The 19,911-nt window shown below is 41.3% G+C and overlaps 1 protein-coding gene across 1 annotated transcript in view; it reads right to left on the bottom strand.

Annotated features, from left to right (window-relative positions):
- fer1l6 (fer-1 like family member 6) overlaps positions 1-19,911 on the bottom strand; it is a 90,114-nt gene that overhangs the window by 17,795 nt on the left and 52,408 nt on the right. The window contains exons 23-32 of the mRNA XM_078398434.1: positions 19,569-19,743; positions 16,107-16,222; positions 14,252-14,368; positions 10,441-10,492; positions 9,580-9,695; positions 6,216-6,347; positions 5,467-5,580; positions 4,622-4,749; positions 2,791-2,961; positions 1,743-1,897 (exon numbers count right to left, since the gene is read on the bottom strand). Coding sequence (XP_078254560.1) covers positions 1,743-1,897; positions 2,791-2,961; positions 4,622-4,749; positions 5,467-5,580; positions 6,216-6,347; positions 9,580-9,695; positions 10,441-10,492; positions 14,252-14,368; positions 16,107-16,222; positions 19,569-19,743 — 1,276 coding nt within the window. The remainder of the gene's footprint in view (positions 1-1,742; positions 1,898-2,790; positions 2,962-4,621; positions 4,750-5,466; positions 5,581-6,215; positions 6,348-9,579; positions 9,696-10,440; positions 10,493-14,251; positions 14,369-16,106; positions 16,223-19,568; positions 19,744-19,911) is intronic.

Genomic DNA, 19,911 nt, shown 5'->3' on the forward strand with positions numbered 1-19,911 from the left:
TTCGACCGCCCCGAAGCGCGAGGTACGATCGACCCACCCGCAGGCCCTTCATCGCCCTGCGTGGCCCGGCCGCAGCACTTTCCATCGCCCGGTGGGGGCTCAGAACTTTCATCGGCCTGCTCGGCTCGGCCCTGGGACTTTCCATCGCCCAGTGGGGGCTCAGGACTTTCATCGGCCTGCTCGGCTCGGCCCTGGGACTTTCCATCGCCCGGTGGGGGCTTCAAAAAGTTGAGAGCCTCGATCACCTCGTGGCACCACGGGAGAAGAATGAGGAGGAGATAAGACTTTGCCTTCCATCACAGTGAGGGTATGCCTAGAGCAATCACTGTGATGGCTGTTTGTGTAAAAAATTATATCTGTGTGTCCTGTGCTTTTTAATGTCTACTGCCGGACCCTGACGTGAGAGGACGCTGGCGTTGTTTATTCGCCGCTTTTCCGTCAGGATAGTTTGTCTGTTTGTTTCTATGTTAATTGTTTTTGTAAAGCGCTTTGAGCATGCGATAAGGCGCTATATAAAATGAATGAATTATTATTATTATTATTATTCCCACCCTGCTGGATAGCCAGGGTTTCCCGAATAAGACAGCTGGTCCCATAGGCAATTCTATGGGATCACCTGTAGCCCTTCATAGGCTAGAACCCTTCATAATTACTAATCCATACTCAGATCAGGAATATTGTTGTTACCCTATACCCCACAAAAATACAAAACCTTGCAGGAGACTAATTTGTGTCTTGTATCATAATCAGGGGTCTGTACATGAGAATAATAGATATGCAGTGAAACAGGATAATGCTTGGACTAATTTAAGCCAATTCTGTTTCATTACAATATAGCTACATTATGCAGGACTCTTCCATTCCTTTCTGCCAGCCTCAAGCATCACTGGAACCAAAGAAAATGTAATGGACAGTAAAGGAGGAAAGTAATTTCCTTTGGAAATTTTGCAGATTTTTTTTAAACGATGCATTCAGTACAATTATTAATTCTGGTATTTTTGCAACTTAAAACAAAGGCTCACCATTCATGAGTCTTGCAAATACATGTCTTTGCTTTAGAGATACAGTATGAAAATAGGCCCTTCAGCCCACCGAGTCTGCACGATCATCCCATACTAGCACTATCCTACACACTAGGGATAATTTAGAATTGTCTTTTACCTAAGCCAATTAACCTACAAACCTGTACATCTTTGAAATGTAGGAGGAAACCAGAGAAACTGGAGAAAACCCACATGGTCACAGGGAGAACGTACAAACTCCCTTCAGATAGCATCCATAGTCAGGATCAAAACCTGGCACTGTAAGGCAGCAACTCTACCATTGTGTCATTGTGTTGCCTGCGACTTGAGATGGACGGACACCAAAACTGATCTACCGGTGAATTTTAAGTTTATTTTTTTAAATTCTCAGATCTTGGGATAAAATTCCAACTATGTAACTCACCCGAGAAAGGAAACTACTTTTGAATCAGGTTAATTCAAAAGAATAGAAGATAGTTGTAAATTTGGTGAAATTGCTGTGGATGGTGAAACAGTGAGGTAAAGAATGTTCAGGTATAAAGTCAATGCCTGATATGTGATGAAGAATTATTGACCTGAAACATTAACTCGATGTCTCCACAGATACTGCACGAATACTTCCAGGACCTTGTCATCATACTTGAATAAAAACACCAGTTGCAACATTGTAGTAGAAAACTGCAGTTCCAAGTTCTTAATAATATAAACATTGATAATCACCATCTTCCATAAAGGTTGTTTTTCCGTGAAAGACTTTCCCTTGCACTTCAATCTCTGCTGTTTTATAGAAGGGTCCTTGGAAACCATTTTCCCTACACATCCTGTTCAGGATCTCTGTTGGTTTCATGGAATCACGCCAGGCATTGGAACCTTGTCTGTAATTGAAAAAGACTCTGTCACAAAAATAAATAAATTACAACCTTTTTGGAAGTATGTAAAATACACTAACTGTCGAATCTCTCAGAATACTATTGATGGTTTGAAAACCAGCACAGGTTCCAAGTAATCTTATGAGATGTTTCTAATCTCTCTCTCCCTCCTCCTTTGATTTAAGAAGCCAGATAATGTATGGTTTGAAGAAGGGTTCCGACCCAAAATGTCATATATTCCTTTTATCCAGAGATGTTACCTGACCTGCTGAGTTACTCCAGCATTTTGTGTTTATATTGGGGAAAATATGGAACAGCCCCACATCATAAATTATTGGCAGTCCACCATCATTTCATAATTAAACACTTTTGTCAAAGAAAGTTAAAAAACACAAATCTGTTTTGATCACACTGCTTGACCTCATGAAGCAGAATCTCTTGCCTCTGTTGTCATGATTTGTTTGTCGACTGTACCTTCAACACTTGGGTTGTACTCAAACAGTTGATTTGAGCTGAGGGTTTTGTAAGGAAACTCTAATAGGTTGACTGGAAGAGTAAACCCTCCCTGCCAGCAGTTTGCTGCCCTGATTACTTTGGATTGGCTCATGCTGGAATAATGGTACATCTTCACAATGGGCAAGGACTTGACTGGGACTGATTGAACTCCTCCCATGATGTTCACATACCTTAGAGCATCATAGAGTTATACAGTGTGGAAACAGGCATTTCGGCCCACCAAATTAGTGCCAATCATCAACAACCCATTTACACTAATCCCATTTTTTCCATTCATCCACTAAAATTATTTACAGCACCACTGGCTTACATGAAGAATATTTCTCAGTAAAATTATTTATTAAATTTCAGTGTAAAAGTGATTGATACTTCACCGTTCTTACATCTCGTATCTGTAGGGTAATCCGCAGGTGGCTCTATGCTTGCTGTAAAAGCGATTCTCCAGATCAATCCTGGTTTCTCCAATCACGTCATCTGTTCCAATCATGTCAAAGTCATAGATTCCTATTGTGAGCAGAGACTCCATTGGGAAGGTGGCCTCAATATCATAGGACCTGAGAGCAAAGTAAAGAATTACTGTATGGAAAATAACTTTCCCCAAACTAGTTAAAAGAAGAGTAAATAATCATTTCATGGAAGTATTATGCTTACAAAACCAAACGTTCAGACTTCAGAAATTACATTTGATGGGATCAGGCCATCGTCCTGCCATACCTTGCTGTGAATGGTAGCAGATCCTTTAGCAACTAAAAAGAGGCTCCAAGAACATGCCCAGGTTCAATAATGGGAAGTGAACATCAGGGATAAGGCAGAAGAATTTGCAACAAACTTCAGTCAAAAGTGCAATGTGTTGAACCATTTTGCATTTGATCCAGTGCAGTGTCAAGGAGTCACAAGAAAGCTAATTGGGCATCAAGGATGAAACAAAGCTGATATCTGGAATCATGACCTGCTCAAAGGAAGATGGCCATGGTTGTTAGAGGTGAATCACTCAAGGCCCAGTACACCACTGCAGGTGTCTGATCATCTTCTGCTACCATTAGTGATTTTCCTTTCATCATACAGTCAGATGGCAATAAGTCACTGATAGTTGCAATCAACAGTTCTATTTCAATTTCTCAAAAAATTAAACAGCCGATCCTCACACACACAGCTAAAGCTAAACAACAGTTAGGCTTGTTGTGATAAGTGACAAATAATATTTGCACCACACAACTGCTAAGCAATGTCCTCCAACAAGAAAGTCTAATCGCCTATCCTTCACAGGCAGTCATTACCATCATCGAGTGCCCCACCATCAATGGTCTTTGGGTGGGGCACTCGATGATAAGGTTATCTGATGGGTGATTCACCTCCTAAAATTACAAAGCCTTCTCACTATTTACAAAACACAAATGAGAATGTTGATGGAACACTCTCTATTAGTCTGGATGAGGGAAGCTCAATTCTCATCAAAAACGATTGCAACATCATTCGTAATATTAATTTCCTTGACCACGAGTGGCTGCAAATGACAAAATCTGTTTTTTCATGCCTAAGATTATCATGACAGACACTCCTTTGAAAGGAGAACAAGGATAAAGGGCCCATGGTTAGGCTTCTTTGTTCTCCAAGTTACATGTGCATCCTGACTTGAAAATCTATGGCATCCTTTCTTTGTCACTCAGTTTAAATGCTGGAACTCACTTCCAACATCAAGACACAAGAACGTTTAATAGTCATATGCACCAGGACTGGAGCAATGAAATTCTTTCTTACATCATCTTTACAAGCACATTAACACAACAAACAGCAAATAAATAAACAATATACAATAACTTATCAGTTATAGTAGGTAACCAAACCATGTTAGTGCAAGTCAAAGTACATAATGCAACTTAAAACAAAGTCCATAGTAAATTGTTGCTGAGAGAAGGTTGTGGTTAGGGTTGTGCAAGGTGGTTCAAGACCCTGATGTTCAATGGGAGAAAGTCATCCTTGAACCTGGAGGTAAAAATGCTCGGGCTCCTGTATCGTCTTCCTGAGAGTGCAGGCAGATGGTGTGAACCTGATGACATTAGCATCCTTCTTGAGGCAGAGCTTCATGTAGAGAAAATAGTAACACGTGACAGCAGACTATTTGACAGTCAATAAAAGAGAGACCCTAACCCTAATGCATGGTCAATATGAAATACACACAAAAACACACACAAACTCAAACACGCTTCTTCAAACCTTCCAAATTGTGGATGCAATTGTTTTGGGATATAATTGTCGCGATCCTTAATTTCAGTTTTCCCAAGCTTCAGTACAATGTATGGATCAGCTTTGCCATCAGGGTCTGCTGGATGTAGATTGGTAGCCTAATAAAAGCAAACATTTTGAAGTAGGACATAACAATAATCAAGTAAATAAACCAATATATTGGTTTTAACGTACGTTGATACAGCTTCACGATGATTTCACTGGACCAGCCATGCGGGGATATTCTACATGCAGTGTCATGTGTTTGGAATTCCCTTCCGCAAACAGTACAACACTAAATCAGTGGTTAATTTAAAATCTGAAACTGACTTTTTCAGAAGTGACAGGTGTTTGAAGCTAGTTGTAGATCAGCCACAATCACATTAAATACAGGACAGAAGGACTGAGATGTCTATTTCTGTTCCTATGAGAGAATATCCAGAATATAAAAGGGTAACTGAAGATGCCCTCTAAACTTCATTTGGAATTGATGCAGGAAACAAAGAATACACTCCTCAGTGAAATATTTATGGCTGAACATATGGAGGAAACTGATAGATAACGTTTCCTCTAAGGACCATTTTTCAGTGTCAGTACCACACCTGAAAATTAATCACCTCTCCTATCTACCAAAGCTGTCTGGTTTTCTGAGGGCTTCCAGCAGTTATTGATATAGTTTCAGATTTTCAACATCTGTGGGCTTTGCACTTTTTTTTAAAATCTCGTCGCTGTTTTTCAGAATTTTCAGTGAAAACGGAGGCTAGGGTGGGGAGCTGAGATTTATATATATACAGTACAGTATATATATATATGGAAGAAACACTGATGATACTTACTGCTACAATGTAGACTCGGATTAAAACTTTAACAGGAGTATTGGATGGCATTCCCTGCGGTATGTTGTATTGTCCTCCTATATCATCATTGTACTTCCACACAAAGAATGAACCCTGTAAGAGAGGAGAGCCCTTTATACTGTTATCCCATGGACACTGTTCATTTATGGAAGAAGCTGACCTTCTAATCGTTCAGCCTTTTATCCTGTATTGGCCAGGTACATTTGCAGATGCTCAGCCAAATCCCCACATCCACTTTTGATGGTGCTTGCACCTTGCAGTGAATTCAATTACCCCTCCATGGTCCTGCCTCCCACACCCAGCCCCCAATCTCTACAATAGGCTCCAGCTCAGGAACTAGTGTTTATAAGCCTCTTGTGTAAGCTCCACATACTTCCACTGGCAGCAGTCTCTGGCAATCTTGTCCATCAGATCTGGAATTCCTTTCCTTGCTCTCTCTTTCTTCATTTATCCATTTTTAGAAGTGGGCAAGACTGATACATAACACCCATCCCAAATTGTCCTTAACAAAGATGGTGTATCACCTCTTGAACCATCAATCTTTCTGGTGAAAGCACTTCCTTCTTACATTTGAGGAGGCCATTCCAGATTTAGACCAACGGTGATGAAGAAACGGTGCTATTTTTCATAGCCAGGAAGCTGGATAACGTGTTTAGAAGGTACTCGTGTTCCCATGTGTGTACCATGTTCCTATGTGCCAGCTTTTGATTCAATAGACTTAAACCCACCTTAAATTTTCCAACAATTCTTTCATCATCTGCACTGGTGTCATCTTCACTTGCTTTGCCACGAAAGAGGTCAAAAGTTTGCATCCAATCATTAAAGTTATCAAATGCTTCTTCTAGATCATTTTCATATATCTGGTGGGGAAAAAAAAAATCTGAAACCATTTAGTCTCTGACAATAGGGCAACCGATTTCCTCCAAGGTACAATTAGACGGTAGAAATGTAGCACAAACATCACTCACAAATATCCACAGGCTACGGGTGCTGCACTGTAAGGAGTTTGTACGTTCTCCCCGTGACCTGCGTGGGTTTTCTCCGAGATCTTCGGTTTCCTCCCACACTCCAAAGACGTACAGGTATGTAGGTTAATTGGCTGAGTAAAAATGTTTTTTTTTTAAATTGTCCCTAGTGGGTGTAGGATAGTGTTAATGTATGGGGATCGCTGGGCGGCACGGACTTGGTGGGCCGAAAAGGCCTGTTTCCGGCTGTAGATATATGATATGATATGATATGATATTTCAGGACAAGAATTTGTAAAGAATATCATAAATTTAAATTTGCAGTTTAGGTTTCTTTGCTGGGATATAATGTAAAAGAGCTGCATTGCAAGTAAAAACAGGCTACTTTAACCTTGTGCAATTCATTGACTACGCTACAACTGGTATATTATAGGCAGGCCTTTCCACAAAGATCGCCCTTGCACAGTGGGGAAAGTAGTAGATATGATTCTGGGACTTGAAACTTGTTAGGGGGAAGTAATTGCAGAACTGAATCCGTACTCTTCAATAAAGTACCAAGTTTTGTGGAACTTAACTGACATAGTAAGACTAACATGCCTCGGCCCCTGAGAAGGTGCACTGCTTAAGTCTGATGAGAGGATTAAAAATGCTGTAGCAGAGCGTGTATTTAAATTAAACGCTTCAACATGCAGCAGAGTGCACAAGCAGAAAACAAAGACTCGGCCTTCCCCAGAACATAAGTAGAACAGGTTTTGAACAGAGACACTTCCTGCCATATGAAGTAACTACCTGGAAATAAACACCAGTAAGCACGGAATTGGAGGCTAGGTGTTGAGCAGAGACACATAATCAGTGATTGAAGTGTAGAAATTAATGTGCATGCCACAAGATCTTAAGAATCTGGCTTCACAGATTACTTTGTTAGTTTTACTTCCACGATAATTATATAATTTATGGTAAAAAAAGGTGTTTGCCCAAATTCCCAATTATTGTGCCAGTATAAATGAGAATTATTGGACAGAGTTCAAAGAACCAGCATTGGTTCTTTCATGATCCAACTGTCCTTATGAGAATCCAAGGGGACCATTATTGACCCCAAGAAGAGATGAGTTTCAAACCCAAGTCCGACAACTACCCCATGTCTGGTATCAATGGATGCATATGGTGGGAGGTAGGGAGAAGGGAGAAGGTGGTACATTGCACTCTCAGATTGGAGCTATTGGAATTATTACAAAAACCATATCGACTTCCACATGACTTTTGCTATTAGTTTAGTTTAGAGATACAGCATGGAAACAAGCCCTTTGGCCCACTGAGGTCATGCTGACCATTGATGACCCGTTCACACTAGTTCTATGTTATCCCAATTTCTCATACACTCCCAACACACTAAGGGCAATTTACAGAAACAATTAACCAACAAACCCGCACGTCTTTGTGATGTCACTATATTCCTGATCCATGTTGGGTATTTGTACTGACATCCCATGGAATGTGTTCTAGCGCATGCGTGGTTGGGGCATTATGATAAGGATGCTGGAATGTGTGAGAGAGGCTTTGTTCACGGTCTCCGATTCTTATGGCTAATAAAGAACTTTATATGGAGTTAAACGACTTATCGTTATTACTACTTCATACACAGGGGGAACCACCTGGAGGTAACCCACATGGTCACAGGGAGAACGTACAAACTCCACACAGGCAGCAGCTGAAGCCAGGATCAAACTTGGGTCTCCAGTGCTATGAGTCAGCAGCTCTACCAGCTTCGCCACTGTGCCGCATATGCCAACTGCGATTTCCAGGGTAGGAAACCCATGAGATAAGCGGAGACTGAAAGCTGTATAACATACATTAATTTACAGCCCCACATACAAACTTTTTCATTGATCATCCAATCCCTATCTCACCTCCCATTACGTTGACCAAATACTGTACATGCTTCCTCCGTCTTCCCCCCAGCCTCCACTGTCTATTTTGTAGCAATCTCCACCATCACAGCCCAACTTGACCTATAAATTCCCATCCACCCTGATATCCTCCATCCGCTCACCATCCTGCTCTCTTTTCACCAACTGTGTCCCTATGCTTTCTGATTAAATGGGCAGTCTCCCAATCAACCCAATGACAGCCAAGAAACTCAAAGAAACATTTAAAAGATGCCTTTCTTTTAGGTCTTCCACATTTCCCACCCATAAATTATCCACAGACTGCTCACTCCATGCATCTGTGAAGGGAACTGGAATGTTGGTGTTTCAGGTCGAGACATTTCACCTGGACTGCTCAGCATTTTTGTAATTTCATTGACTGTAGATAAAGGATCTTGACCCGATTTCCCTCCACAGACGGTGGCTGACCTGCTGAGTTCCTTGAGCTGCTCTCCTTTTTTGGCTACAGATTCCATCATCTGCAGTCTCTTGTGCCTCCATTTTACTGATGCCCCATGCTCTGTAACTAGGGGAGTCTAAATTCTATGCAATGATATTTGGAATGCAACGATGCTGGAACCATAGCAATATCACCCACGCAATACAAATCCAAAACATATCAATTTGTGTACAAGAATAAAGTTGCAGGGGTAGGCCATTTGGCCCCTCCGGCCTGCTGCACCATTCAGTATGATCATGGCTGATGTACCTCAGGCCTCATCTCCTCTTCCACGCCATTTCCCATCACCTTCAATACCACAATCTTTCACATTGCCGTCTATCTCCTCTTTAAATATCTCCAATAGTCCACCCTGCAGGGCAGAGCATCTCAGGGCAGGAGAATGGGGTTAGGAGGGAGAGATAGATCAGCCATGATTGAATGGCGGTGTAGACTTGATGGGTCGAATGGTCTAATTCTGCTCCTATTACTTATGACCTCAGAGATTTCCACCCTCTGCAAGAAGTTAATATCAGGTTAGCTATAAAATTCTTGTACTCGTTTTGCAGAGAGTTTGTTGGACATTATGTTTAAGGTTTCACCATGGTGATTGTTTTTGGTTTTGCATATGGCTTGTCATCTCATTAGACATTTGAATGGATGATGTGCAGCAATGTCCAATTAGGCCTTAAGAATAAGGCTGATGGGCAGAACATATATATTTCTGTAGTGAACAAGAGGGTCACCCAGTTGTGAATCCTACCTCTAGAGTTGCTAACCAAGGAATCAGCATTTTCCTCAAATGGAGCATTTGATCGTTCCTTCTCTTCCCAACATTGTCATCATCGAAAGAGTGCAGAGCGTCATGCAAGGCCAACACTAGCAATAAAACAATCAGATTAAAATAAGCATTATTAATATACGCAACAAGCAGTGAAAAACACAGATCTTCATGTAAAGAATGGTCTACATTATCATAGAATATAGAATAGTACAGCACAGGACAGACCTTTCAGCTCACAATGTCCATGCCAAACATGTGATATTAAACTAATCTTCTCTGCTGGTATGTGATCTACAGGCATGCATTCCCTGCAAATCCATGTGCTTCTCTAAAGGCTTCATGAAATCCACTATCATATTTGCCCCCACAAGCACCCTTGGCAGTATGTTCCAGGCACCCACTACAGTGTATAAAACATGACCTCCAAATCTCCTTTAAACTTTGCCCCTCTCACCTCAAACTTATGCACTCTAGTCTGATGTTCCACCCTAGAAAAAGGTTTGGAATGTCCATCCTATCGAAACCTCTAATATTTTTATGTACAATGATCGTCTCCCCTCAGCCTCTGATGCTCCAGAGAAAATAATCCTCATTTGTCCAACTCCTCCTTAGAGCTAATACCCTCTAATCCAGGCAGGCTACTGGTAAATCTCTCCTACAATCTCTCCACATCCTTCCTGTAACGGGGCGATCAGCACTGCGCAGAATACTCCAAACGCAGCCTAAACAAAGTCCTATACATCTGCAGCATTACACCTATTGGTGATAGATGTAATGTGGACAATAACAGTGAAAGCTGCGAGGGTAGCGGAGTTTGTGTCATCAAATGTGTTCACTCACCATTCACATTTTCCTTGGTGTCTTGGCTGAACCTTGAATCTTTCAGTTTTATCTAATCAGAAAGGCAATGTTAAAAGTAGGCACAGAAGTATATAACATTTGTAAATAATAAGGACAGAATCCCCCTCGTTCTCACCTTCCACCCCACCAGCCAGCGGATCCAACAAATCATCCGCCAACATTTCCGTCATCTACAACGGGACCCCACCACTGGCCATATCTTCCCATCCCCTCCCCTCTCTGCGATCCGCAGAGACCATTCCCTCCGTAACTCCCTGGTCCACTCGTCCCTTCCTACCCAAACCACCCCATCCCCGGGCACTTTCCCCTGCAACCGCACGAGATGCAACACCTGTCCCTTTACCTCCCCCCTCAACTCCATCCAAGGACCCAAACAGTCTTTCCAGGTGAGACAAAGGTTCACCTGCACCTCCTCCAACCTCATCTATTGCATCCGCTGTTCTAGATGTCAACTTATTTACATCGACGAAACCAAGCGCAGGCTCGGCAATCGCTTTGCTCAACACCTGCGCTCGTTCCGCATTGACCAACCTGATCTCCCGGTGGCCGAGCACTTCAGCTCCCCCTCCCATTCCCAGTCTGACCTTTCTGTCATGGGCCTCCTCCAGTGCCATAGTGAGGCCCACCGGAAATTGGAGGAACAGCACCTCATATTTCGCCTGGCCAGCTTGCAGCCCAGTGGTATGAACATCGACTTCTCTGACTTTAGATAGTTCCTCTGTCCCTCTCTTCCCCTCCTCCTTCCCAGATCTCCCTCTATCTTCCTGTCTCCACCTATATCCTTCCTTTGTCCCGCCCCCCTGACATCAGTCTGAAGAAGGGTCTCGACCCGAAACGTCACCCATTCCTTCTCTCCTGAGATGCTGCCTGACCTGCTGAGTTACTCCAGCATTTTGTGAATAAATACCTTCGATTTGTACCAGCATCTGCAGTTATTTTCTTATAATACAACTCTGGCAGTACTTCCAGGTATTAAAATTAATGTAGCTCTTCAACAAATTAGGATTTTATTTTCCTTCCCTTACAAACAGATCTTAAAGCCATTTGAGGCTCATTTAACATTGCCCCAATGTCGGACACTAGACCCACTAACAAAGTGATTGGACTTTTTTCCATTGCTCATCTAGTGAATGGTTAACCAACTGGAGTGTTAGAACAATATATAAAAATCACACTTACACCCCGTATAAATAAACAGAAAAAGGCTGTTATTCTATTCATTTTAACATAATCAACAGAACTAAATCATTAATGGACCATATTGTCAACACAAGGAATAGTCAATAAAAAGCAACCTCATAGGAACTTAAGGGCCTGTCCCACTTAGGCGATTTTTTAGGCAATTGCTGGCGACTGTCAAAGTCGTAGCAGATCGCCAAAATTTTCTTTTACCCTACGTCAATGACCATGACAATGCCGAGTCAGGTCGAGATTACACCGTCTTCGGAAACATTGCGAAATTCCCATGCTGTCAATGCTTCTCCGGCGTCCTAATTTTCGCTGAAATCACTGACAAGTCGGTAATTACTTGAGAATTTTGAAATATAACATCTTGCCAGGGTTACTTGAAAACCAAGCTTCACGGTAACAGGGCATAAACTGGATTGACTTCCAGTTTACTAATAGCAGTATTAAGAAATTTAATTTTAAAAGTGGTTAAATGGATTTTTGTGCGGAGTGTGGGCATTCTTTGAAAATGTACGGGAGATGCATATCTGGTTTCTGGGTGCATATCTGGGTTGGGAACCTACTTTAAATGTAATCGCTGATGGCCATAAACATCGCAAAAATTCCCACGCTTACCTGACCGTCAAACTGTCGCCTCCAATCTACCTGTCAAATGTCCTGACGGTAAATAAATTGGTTAAACACAAGTATTTTATGGTATCTTCAAATGACTTTACTTAATTTAATATTATGTGCTTCTAAATGCATCTAAGAGAACCTAGCAAATCTGGGGACAGCATGCGACAGCGTCCGCAATGAGCAACGATACCTGGCGACAAGCCAGCTGTCGCCGAGAAATTTCATACCGGTTGATTTCTCAGCGACGCGCTGAGATCCACTACGATTCTTTGAAGACTCCTCACGATCATGTCCGCGACACCCCGGCAAACTGTCGGCGACAGCCTAGTCGCCGGCAGTCACCTTGAAGTCACCTAAGTGGGACAGGCCCTTTAGGCATACAGCCAGTAATTCCAACAGTATTACACCTGCATACATTACAGAACCTCTCAAACCTACAGCATGGTGATTACTGACAGAAAGGACAAGGACAGCAGCTCCTGGAAACTCTACTGAATACGTTCCCATCCAAGTTGTAAATCTAATAACTTGATCTAAATCGCAATCCTACAGCACAGTGAAAACCCCTCACTGGAAGTTTAAGTAGGTGGCTCACCACCAGTTTTTCCAAGAGCAACCATGGATTAGAACTAACAATTAGACAGCTTTCTGAATAAGTCAGGGACATTTTGCTTTTGTTGGGTAGCTTTTATTTTCTTATTGATTGTTTTTATTTAACCGTTTTGTTGTGCATACGGTATTGTGAACAAGATCTCAGAAGTACACTTTTTCTGACCTGTGATAATTCCTCTCGACCAATGTAAGCGGATGACAACATTGGAAATGTTCAGATTACAAACTTCCAAAATCCTCTTGAATCAGCACTGATCCTTTTGTTCGGAAAACTGCACACCAGTCAATTTTCCAACCGAAAATTGACTGGTGTGCAGTCCCTTTGTGTAGAGAGAAACTTGACTTGTGCAGTCGCTGGGGAGTTATAGACCAGTAAACTTAACAAGTAAAGTCAGAAAGTTAACATAATCAATGCAAAAATATCAGAAGACTTGAAAATGTTCAATTGATCAGAAAGAGCACCATGGATGCAACACCTGTCCCTTTACCTCCCCCCTCAACTCCATCCAAGGACCCAAACAGTCATTCCAGGTGAGACAGAGGTTCACCTGCACCTCCTCCAACCTCATCTATTGCATCCGCTGCTCTCAATGTCAACTTCTTTACATCGGCGAAACCAAACGCAGGCTCGGCGATCGTTTCACTCAACACCTTCGCTCAGTCCGCCTTAACCAACCTGATCTCCCGGTGGCTGAGCACTTCAACTCCCCCTCCCACTCCCAGTCTGACCTTTCTGTCATGGGCCTCCTCCAGTGCCATATTGAGGCCCACCGGAAATTGGAGGAACAGCACCTCATATTTCGCCTGGGCAGCTTGCAGCCCAGCGGTATGAACATTGACTTCTCCAACTTTAGGTAGTTCCTCTGTCCCTCCCTTCCCCTCCCCCTTCCCAGATCTCCCACTGTCTTCCTGTCTCCACCTATATCCTTCCTTTGTCCCGCCCCTCTGACATCAGTCTAAAGAAGGGTCTCGACCCAAAACGTCACCCATTCCTTCTCTCCTGAGATGCTGCCTGACCAGCTGAGTTACTCCAGCATTTTGTGAATGGATGTGTAAGAGGTCATTTATAACCAACAAACCAAACTGGATTTTTGAAGTTAGTGAAAAGCGTTCTGAAGAGTTTAAGTATTGGAGAGGAGATTGTCTATGGACTATACACAAATAGTCCAAAAGGAGCTCCCTTTTGGAATTTGCAGTTGATTCTTAATCATAGTTTTCAGTTAACCAAAGGCGAGTATATGGGATTAGGCCACAAATTACTCATAATCTCATTGAGTGGAAAAACAGTAAGTGTCTTTTCATTAAATGATGAAATGATATAAAAAGATACAATTAAAAAATATATATTGACAGACATATTCCCAAAAATTACCTTATGAACTTTTTCCACAGATTGATAATACCTTGACCACCAGTCCACAACCATTTCACTGTCATCGATCCTGGACTTTCTCCTCCGTGAAGTAAACTTTCGTGACAATTTCCTTTTCTGAAATAAAGCAAAGCCAGTAGAAGGCAGCTTCAGTGTGTATATAATTAACGTTTTAAATCATTTTTGCGCCTGTCGCATCATTACAAAGATGGACATTTTCAGCTTGGTGGATATATATCGTGGCTGATGAATGCATTAGAAATGCTACGAGGCATTTCCTGAATAACCTGAAAGACTGTCTAGATCTCTGGATAATGAGGAGATGAAGACCAATTCCAATTTACTTTGTGGCCTTAAAATGAAAGGAATGTATAAAGGGATAAGCTTGATAAGCTTGATTCATTTTGATGTTTCATGCATTTGCTAACTTTATTTGATTTCGACCGTTAACCTACATCTGACTTGGTCAGCTACTTGGCCAGCTCAGAGAGCCGATAACATTATCTTGACGGACATTCCAGCACAGTATCAAGTTTGATGTTTTGGATGAGGCCAAAATATCACATCTCGAGTGGATATGAAAAATCCGTGGGAAGTGAATTTTTCTCAGTGCTCAGGAAACAACTTACCTCGATCAACACCACTAAAACAGATGAATTGGTCTCTTATTTCCTTATAGTTTGCACAACTGTGTTTGCAAATTCTGACCCTTTGCAATGAAACTATAACCATGTTAATGTAGTGCATTGGCTGTGAAAAGCTTTGGACTTTTAAAGGCTATGAAAGAAACTATATGCATGCATGTTGTTTCGTTTTCTTTACTGTTTGGTTGGTACAATGGTGTTAGTGACCAGAAACCGATTTCATCCATCCTAGGGAGTGAATAAGTGCATTTTGAATGCAATTTAAAAGCTGTCCAATTACAATACTGTGTAGGAAGGAAATGCAGACGCTGGTTTACACCGAAGATAGACACGAAATGCTGGAGTAACTCAACGGTACAGGCAGCATCTCTGGGGAGAAGTAATGAGTGACGTTTCGGGTCGAGATCCTTCTTCAGACAGAAACCCTTCTTCAGTCTGAAGAAGGTTCTCTACCTGAAATGTCACCCCTTCCTTCTCTTCAGAGATGCAGCCTGTCCCACTGAGTTACTCCAGCATTTCGTGTCTAATTACAATACTGGCTGTGGATAAAAATTCTGTTCAAACAGAGATCAGAAATTATGATTGCCCATATAGATTCCACAAATTTTCATCCATGGGCAGCAGCATTTCAAAATATTCAATGGAGATTATTTTAATTATTCAACCTCTTGATATGAATTGAGAGTCGTTATTTGGCTGGTGAATCAAATTAAACTTGAAACTTCAAAAGAAAAGATGTAAATAGAATATTCCCTGCATGGTGGGATACTGTTTTGCTCCAAGTACCAGTTGAAGCAGAGACAACTACTTATTCAAAGATTAAATAAGTTGGCATCATTTTATTTATTTCACTTTCTATTCTAATTTTAATATAACCCAAGGATAAGACTTATGGGATTGATATTCATTGCTGTCAATCGGCTACCACAATGTAGATTCGGCCAATTGTACAACTTACAATGCATGATCCTTAGGACAATCCAAAGTCACAGATAATGAACTACTTATGAAGTACAGAAACTGGGAGATGCATGACTTTGACACTTTAACCAAACATGGTCTTGGGCCAAATCAAGAAGGAAAAATCTCAAGAATCATTATTCTACCACAAAAAACATAAGCTAATATTCAATGTCTCATCACCATAATCTAACAACCATTTATCTATTAGAGTACAAACTAAAATATAGAAGCGTTCAAGTCTTACTGACCGTGGAATTTGAGATGTTTCTTGACTTTGTTGATCCATGAGGATTTTCTACATCAATGTTTACATACACACTGCTTTCCAGTTTCACTGATTCTCTTTGCATTGCATTAGCACTGTCTGTTTTTTAATTAAAAAAACACTTCAATAATTCATACAAATATGATTTAATCAATAACATGTCAGCAAATAGTAACTGGTGGTTTAGGTTGAATGGCAAATCAATCTTTTTATTCTCCTTGCGCTTATTTTCCTGAGTCTGAATCCATGAAATTTGCGTCTTTTCAGTTAGATTTTAAGACTTTCAATAGACAATAGACAATAGGTGCAGGAGTAGGCCATTCAGCCCTTCGAGCCAGCACCGCCATTCAATGCGATCATGGCTGATCACTCTCAATCAGTACCTCGTTCCTGCCTTCTCCCCATACCCCCTCACTCCGCTATCCTTAAGAGCTCTATCCAGCTCTCTCTTGAAAGCATCCAACGAACTGGCCTCCACTGCCTTCTGAGGCAGAGAATTCCACACCTTCACCACTCTCTGACTGAAAAAGTTCTTCCTCATCTCCGTTCTAAATGGCCTACCCCTTATTCTTAAACTGTGGCCCCTTGTTCTGGACTCCCCCAACATTGGGAACATGTTTCCTGCCTCTAATGTGTCCAATCCCCTAATTATCTTATATGTTTCAATAAGATCCCCCCTCATCCTTCTAAATTCCAGTGTATACAAGCCTAATTGCTCCAGCCTTTCAACATATGACAGTCCCGCCATTCCGGGAATTAACCTAGTGAACCTACGCTGCACGCCCTCAATAGCAAGAATATCCTTCCTCAAATTTGGAGACCAAAACTGCACACAGTACTCCAGGTGCGGTCTCACTAGGGCCCTGTACAACTGCAGAAGGACCTCTTTGCTCCTATACTCAACTCCTCTTGTTATGAAGGCCAACATTCCATTGGCTTACTTCACTGCCTGCTGTACCTGCATGCTTCCTTTCAGTGACTGATGCACTAGGACACCCAGATCTCGTTGAACATCCCCTCTTCCTAACTTGACACCATTCAGATAATAATCTGCCTTTCTATTCTTACTTCCAAAGTGAATAACCTCACACTTATCTACATTAAACTGCATCTGCCATGTATCCGCCCACTCACACAACCTGTCCAAGTCACCCTGCAGCCTTATTGCATCTTCCTCACAATTCACACTACCCCCCAGCTTAGTATCATCTGCAAATTTGCTAATGGTACTTTTAATCCCTTCATCTAAGTCATTAATGTATATCGTAAATAGCTGGGGTCCCAGCACCGAACCTTGCGGTACCCCACTGGTCACTGCCTGCCATTCCGAAAGGGACCCATTTATCCCCATTCTTTGCTTTCTGTCTGTCAACCAATTTTCTATCCATGTCAGTACCCTACCCTCATCAGATGTCCAGATGTAATTTCCGAGCATTACAGGTGGATATCATCAGCTCCCTTCTATCTGGGCCACAACCAGACTATCATTCTTTGCTGAAGATATTTGTAATTGTAATTGTAATTAATTTATTAGCCAAGTATGTAAAAACAAAGTGCTGGAGTAACTCAGGTCGGGCAGCATCTCTGGAGAAAAAGGATGGGTGATGTTTCGGGTCGGGACCTTTCTTCAGACTGAAAGTAGAGGGATGGAACTAGAGGTAAGAAAAGGCCAGAACAAAGCAGGACTGGCAACAGATGACCAAAGAAGGGTGGGCAACAAATTAAAATACATCAGCTTGTCTCATCAGATGGTATTCCTCCTTTCAATTTCAATAGGTCTAGTGTTTAAGCTGTTCTAAGGCTAGGTTATATTCTCTAGCCTGACACTTCAGAAGATTAATGGAGATGTGCGGGTTTGGTAAAGTGCTCGCCAGAAAAATCATCCTCAGATGTAGAGCTAAATATATTCTCTGGTGGGGTCAGTAAGTCGTATTCTCCCACTGAAATTCACTCCATCAATGTCAAGCCTTTAAAAGACCTTTAAAAACAGCAAGAAAGAAAATGAGAGATAAAGGCATATTCACAAGATAAATATCCTGTTGGAAACGAGGAGGGGGATGGAAAGAAATTAAAACAAAATAGACTGAATAATATAAACAAGTGCAGGGAAAATCAGGAAACAAAGAGAAATAGATAGGAGGAAAAGCTAAAAGACAGTTTGGAGTGAAATCGGGTGAAAGGAGATCAAATAAACAAAAATACTTTTTCAACAGACCACGGTACTGTATTGACCCCATAGCAGAAGCATCCATATCGCAGGGCTGGAAACTGGAAGTGTCTTGAGCTAATTCTGCTATCATCACCATCTATTGTACAAGTGTTGGCACCCACTGATTGTCGCCGGAAGCTTGCACCCTTTTCAGGATGGACGATGACAGTGATGTAACATTTGAAACATGGATGATGGACATGAAAGAAATGGAAGGTACTGTAATCATGCATGTCAGATTGTGTTTTTGGTTTCCTAACATATACTATGTGAATATGGAATAAACCTTCTCATTACTCCAACACTCTCCCAGCATTGTACCATTGGTAACCTGTGAGTGAATTAATGAGTGCATGTTGCACTGAAATAATTACCTCTACACCAATCAGCCATACAATTTTCTACTAAATTACATATCCATTATCAGGCATCAGCACTGAAGGCGCGTTTAAATAATTTACACTCAAATCACCAAATCTGTTTCAAAGCTTTGAGACACACAAAGGAATTATAATGATAAGAAGAATATACTTACATTATACTTTTAATAGATTTCATGTCTTACAGTACTTGAAAATAAATAAACTTGTTTTGTAGAATAATCACTGCATTAGTTGCAAATTTAGAAAAATGACTAATATGTGCACAACACCATCTCATAAATAGCAATGAGGTATATGACAATTTGAGGGATAAATGTTGGCCAAAAATTGTAAAGAATTCCCATTCCATGTTCAATCATCCAATGGGACAGCAGAGAAGGCCTCCACTTAAAACACAATTCAAAAGACACTGGCTCTGACAGTGCAACACACACTGGAATCCCCACCTCGATCACTGCTCAAAACTCTGGAGTGGGCTTGAACTCACAAACGTCTGACTCAGAAGCAAATATGCCACCAAAACATTGTTGGAGTTAAAGATATTCTTTCAAATTTCTGTTATGATACTCACATAATGGAATCAGAATATATTTGCTCTGCCCATCCTTCTTACATGTTCTTTGCACTTAAAAACAAACATATTTTCTCTCTTTCCCAGTGTTGAAAAAGGGTCTCGGACCTAAAGTGTTTAAATATTTCTCTTTCCAAATATTGCTGCCTGACCTGCTGAGTATTTACAGCATTTTTTGTTTTTATTTCAGATTTCTAGAAGATGTTGATTTTTAGGAGAATCGGATTATTTCCCCCTGTTAATTTTTCAGAGCTTTTGAAATATCAGTCCACAGATTCTCACCAGTGGCATTTCTTGTCCTGTTTTGTTTTGTTGGGTGATGTCGAGAAGGTTTGCAGATATACTGCTTCAGTGAGTTGATTGTGTGCGTCCCTACAAAAGTGCTTCGGCCAAATGCCCTCCAATCCACAATGGAAATGCAGAGTGATGAGTGTAGGTGTTCATTCTCAGGCAATTCCTAGCAAAGTAAACAGGGACATTTCTCTTTTACATTACCTTTTTTTGCCATAATACTCAAAAATTACTGCTGTGCAACACTATGATTACAGGGAAGAAACATGGAATTTAATGAACAAGCTCAACAACAACAGACAAGAACTTCTTGCCAGCTTGAACCATAGCTAAT

This window comes from Rhinoraja longicauda, chromosome 4, assembly GCF_053455715.1.
Source record: "Rhinoraja longicauda isolate Sanriku21f chromosome 4, sRhiLon1.1, whole genome shotgun sequence".
NCBI lineage: Eukaryota > Metazoa > Chordata > Chondrichthyes > Rajiformes > Arhynchobatidae > Rhinoraja > Rhinoraja longicauda.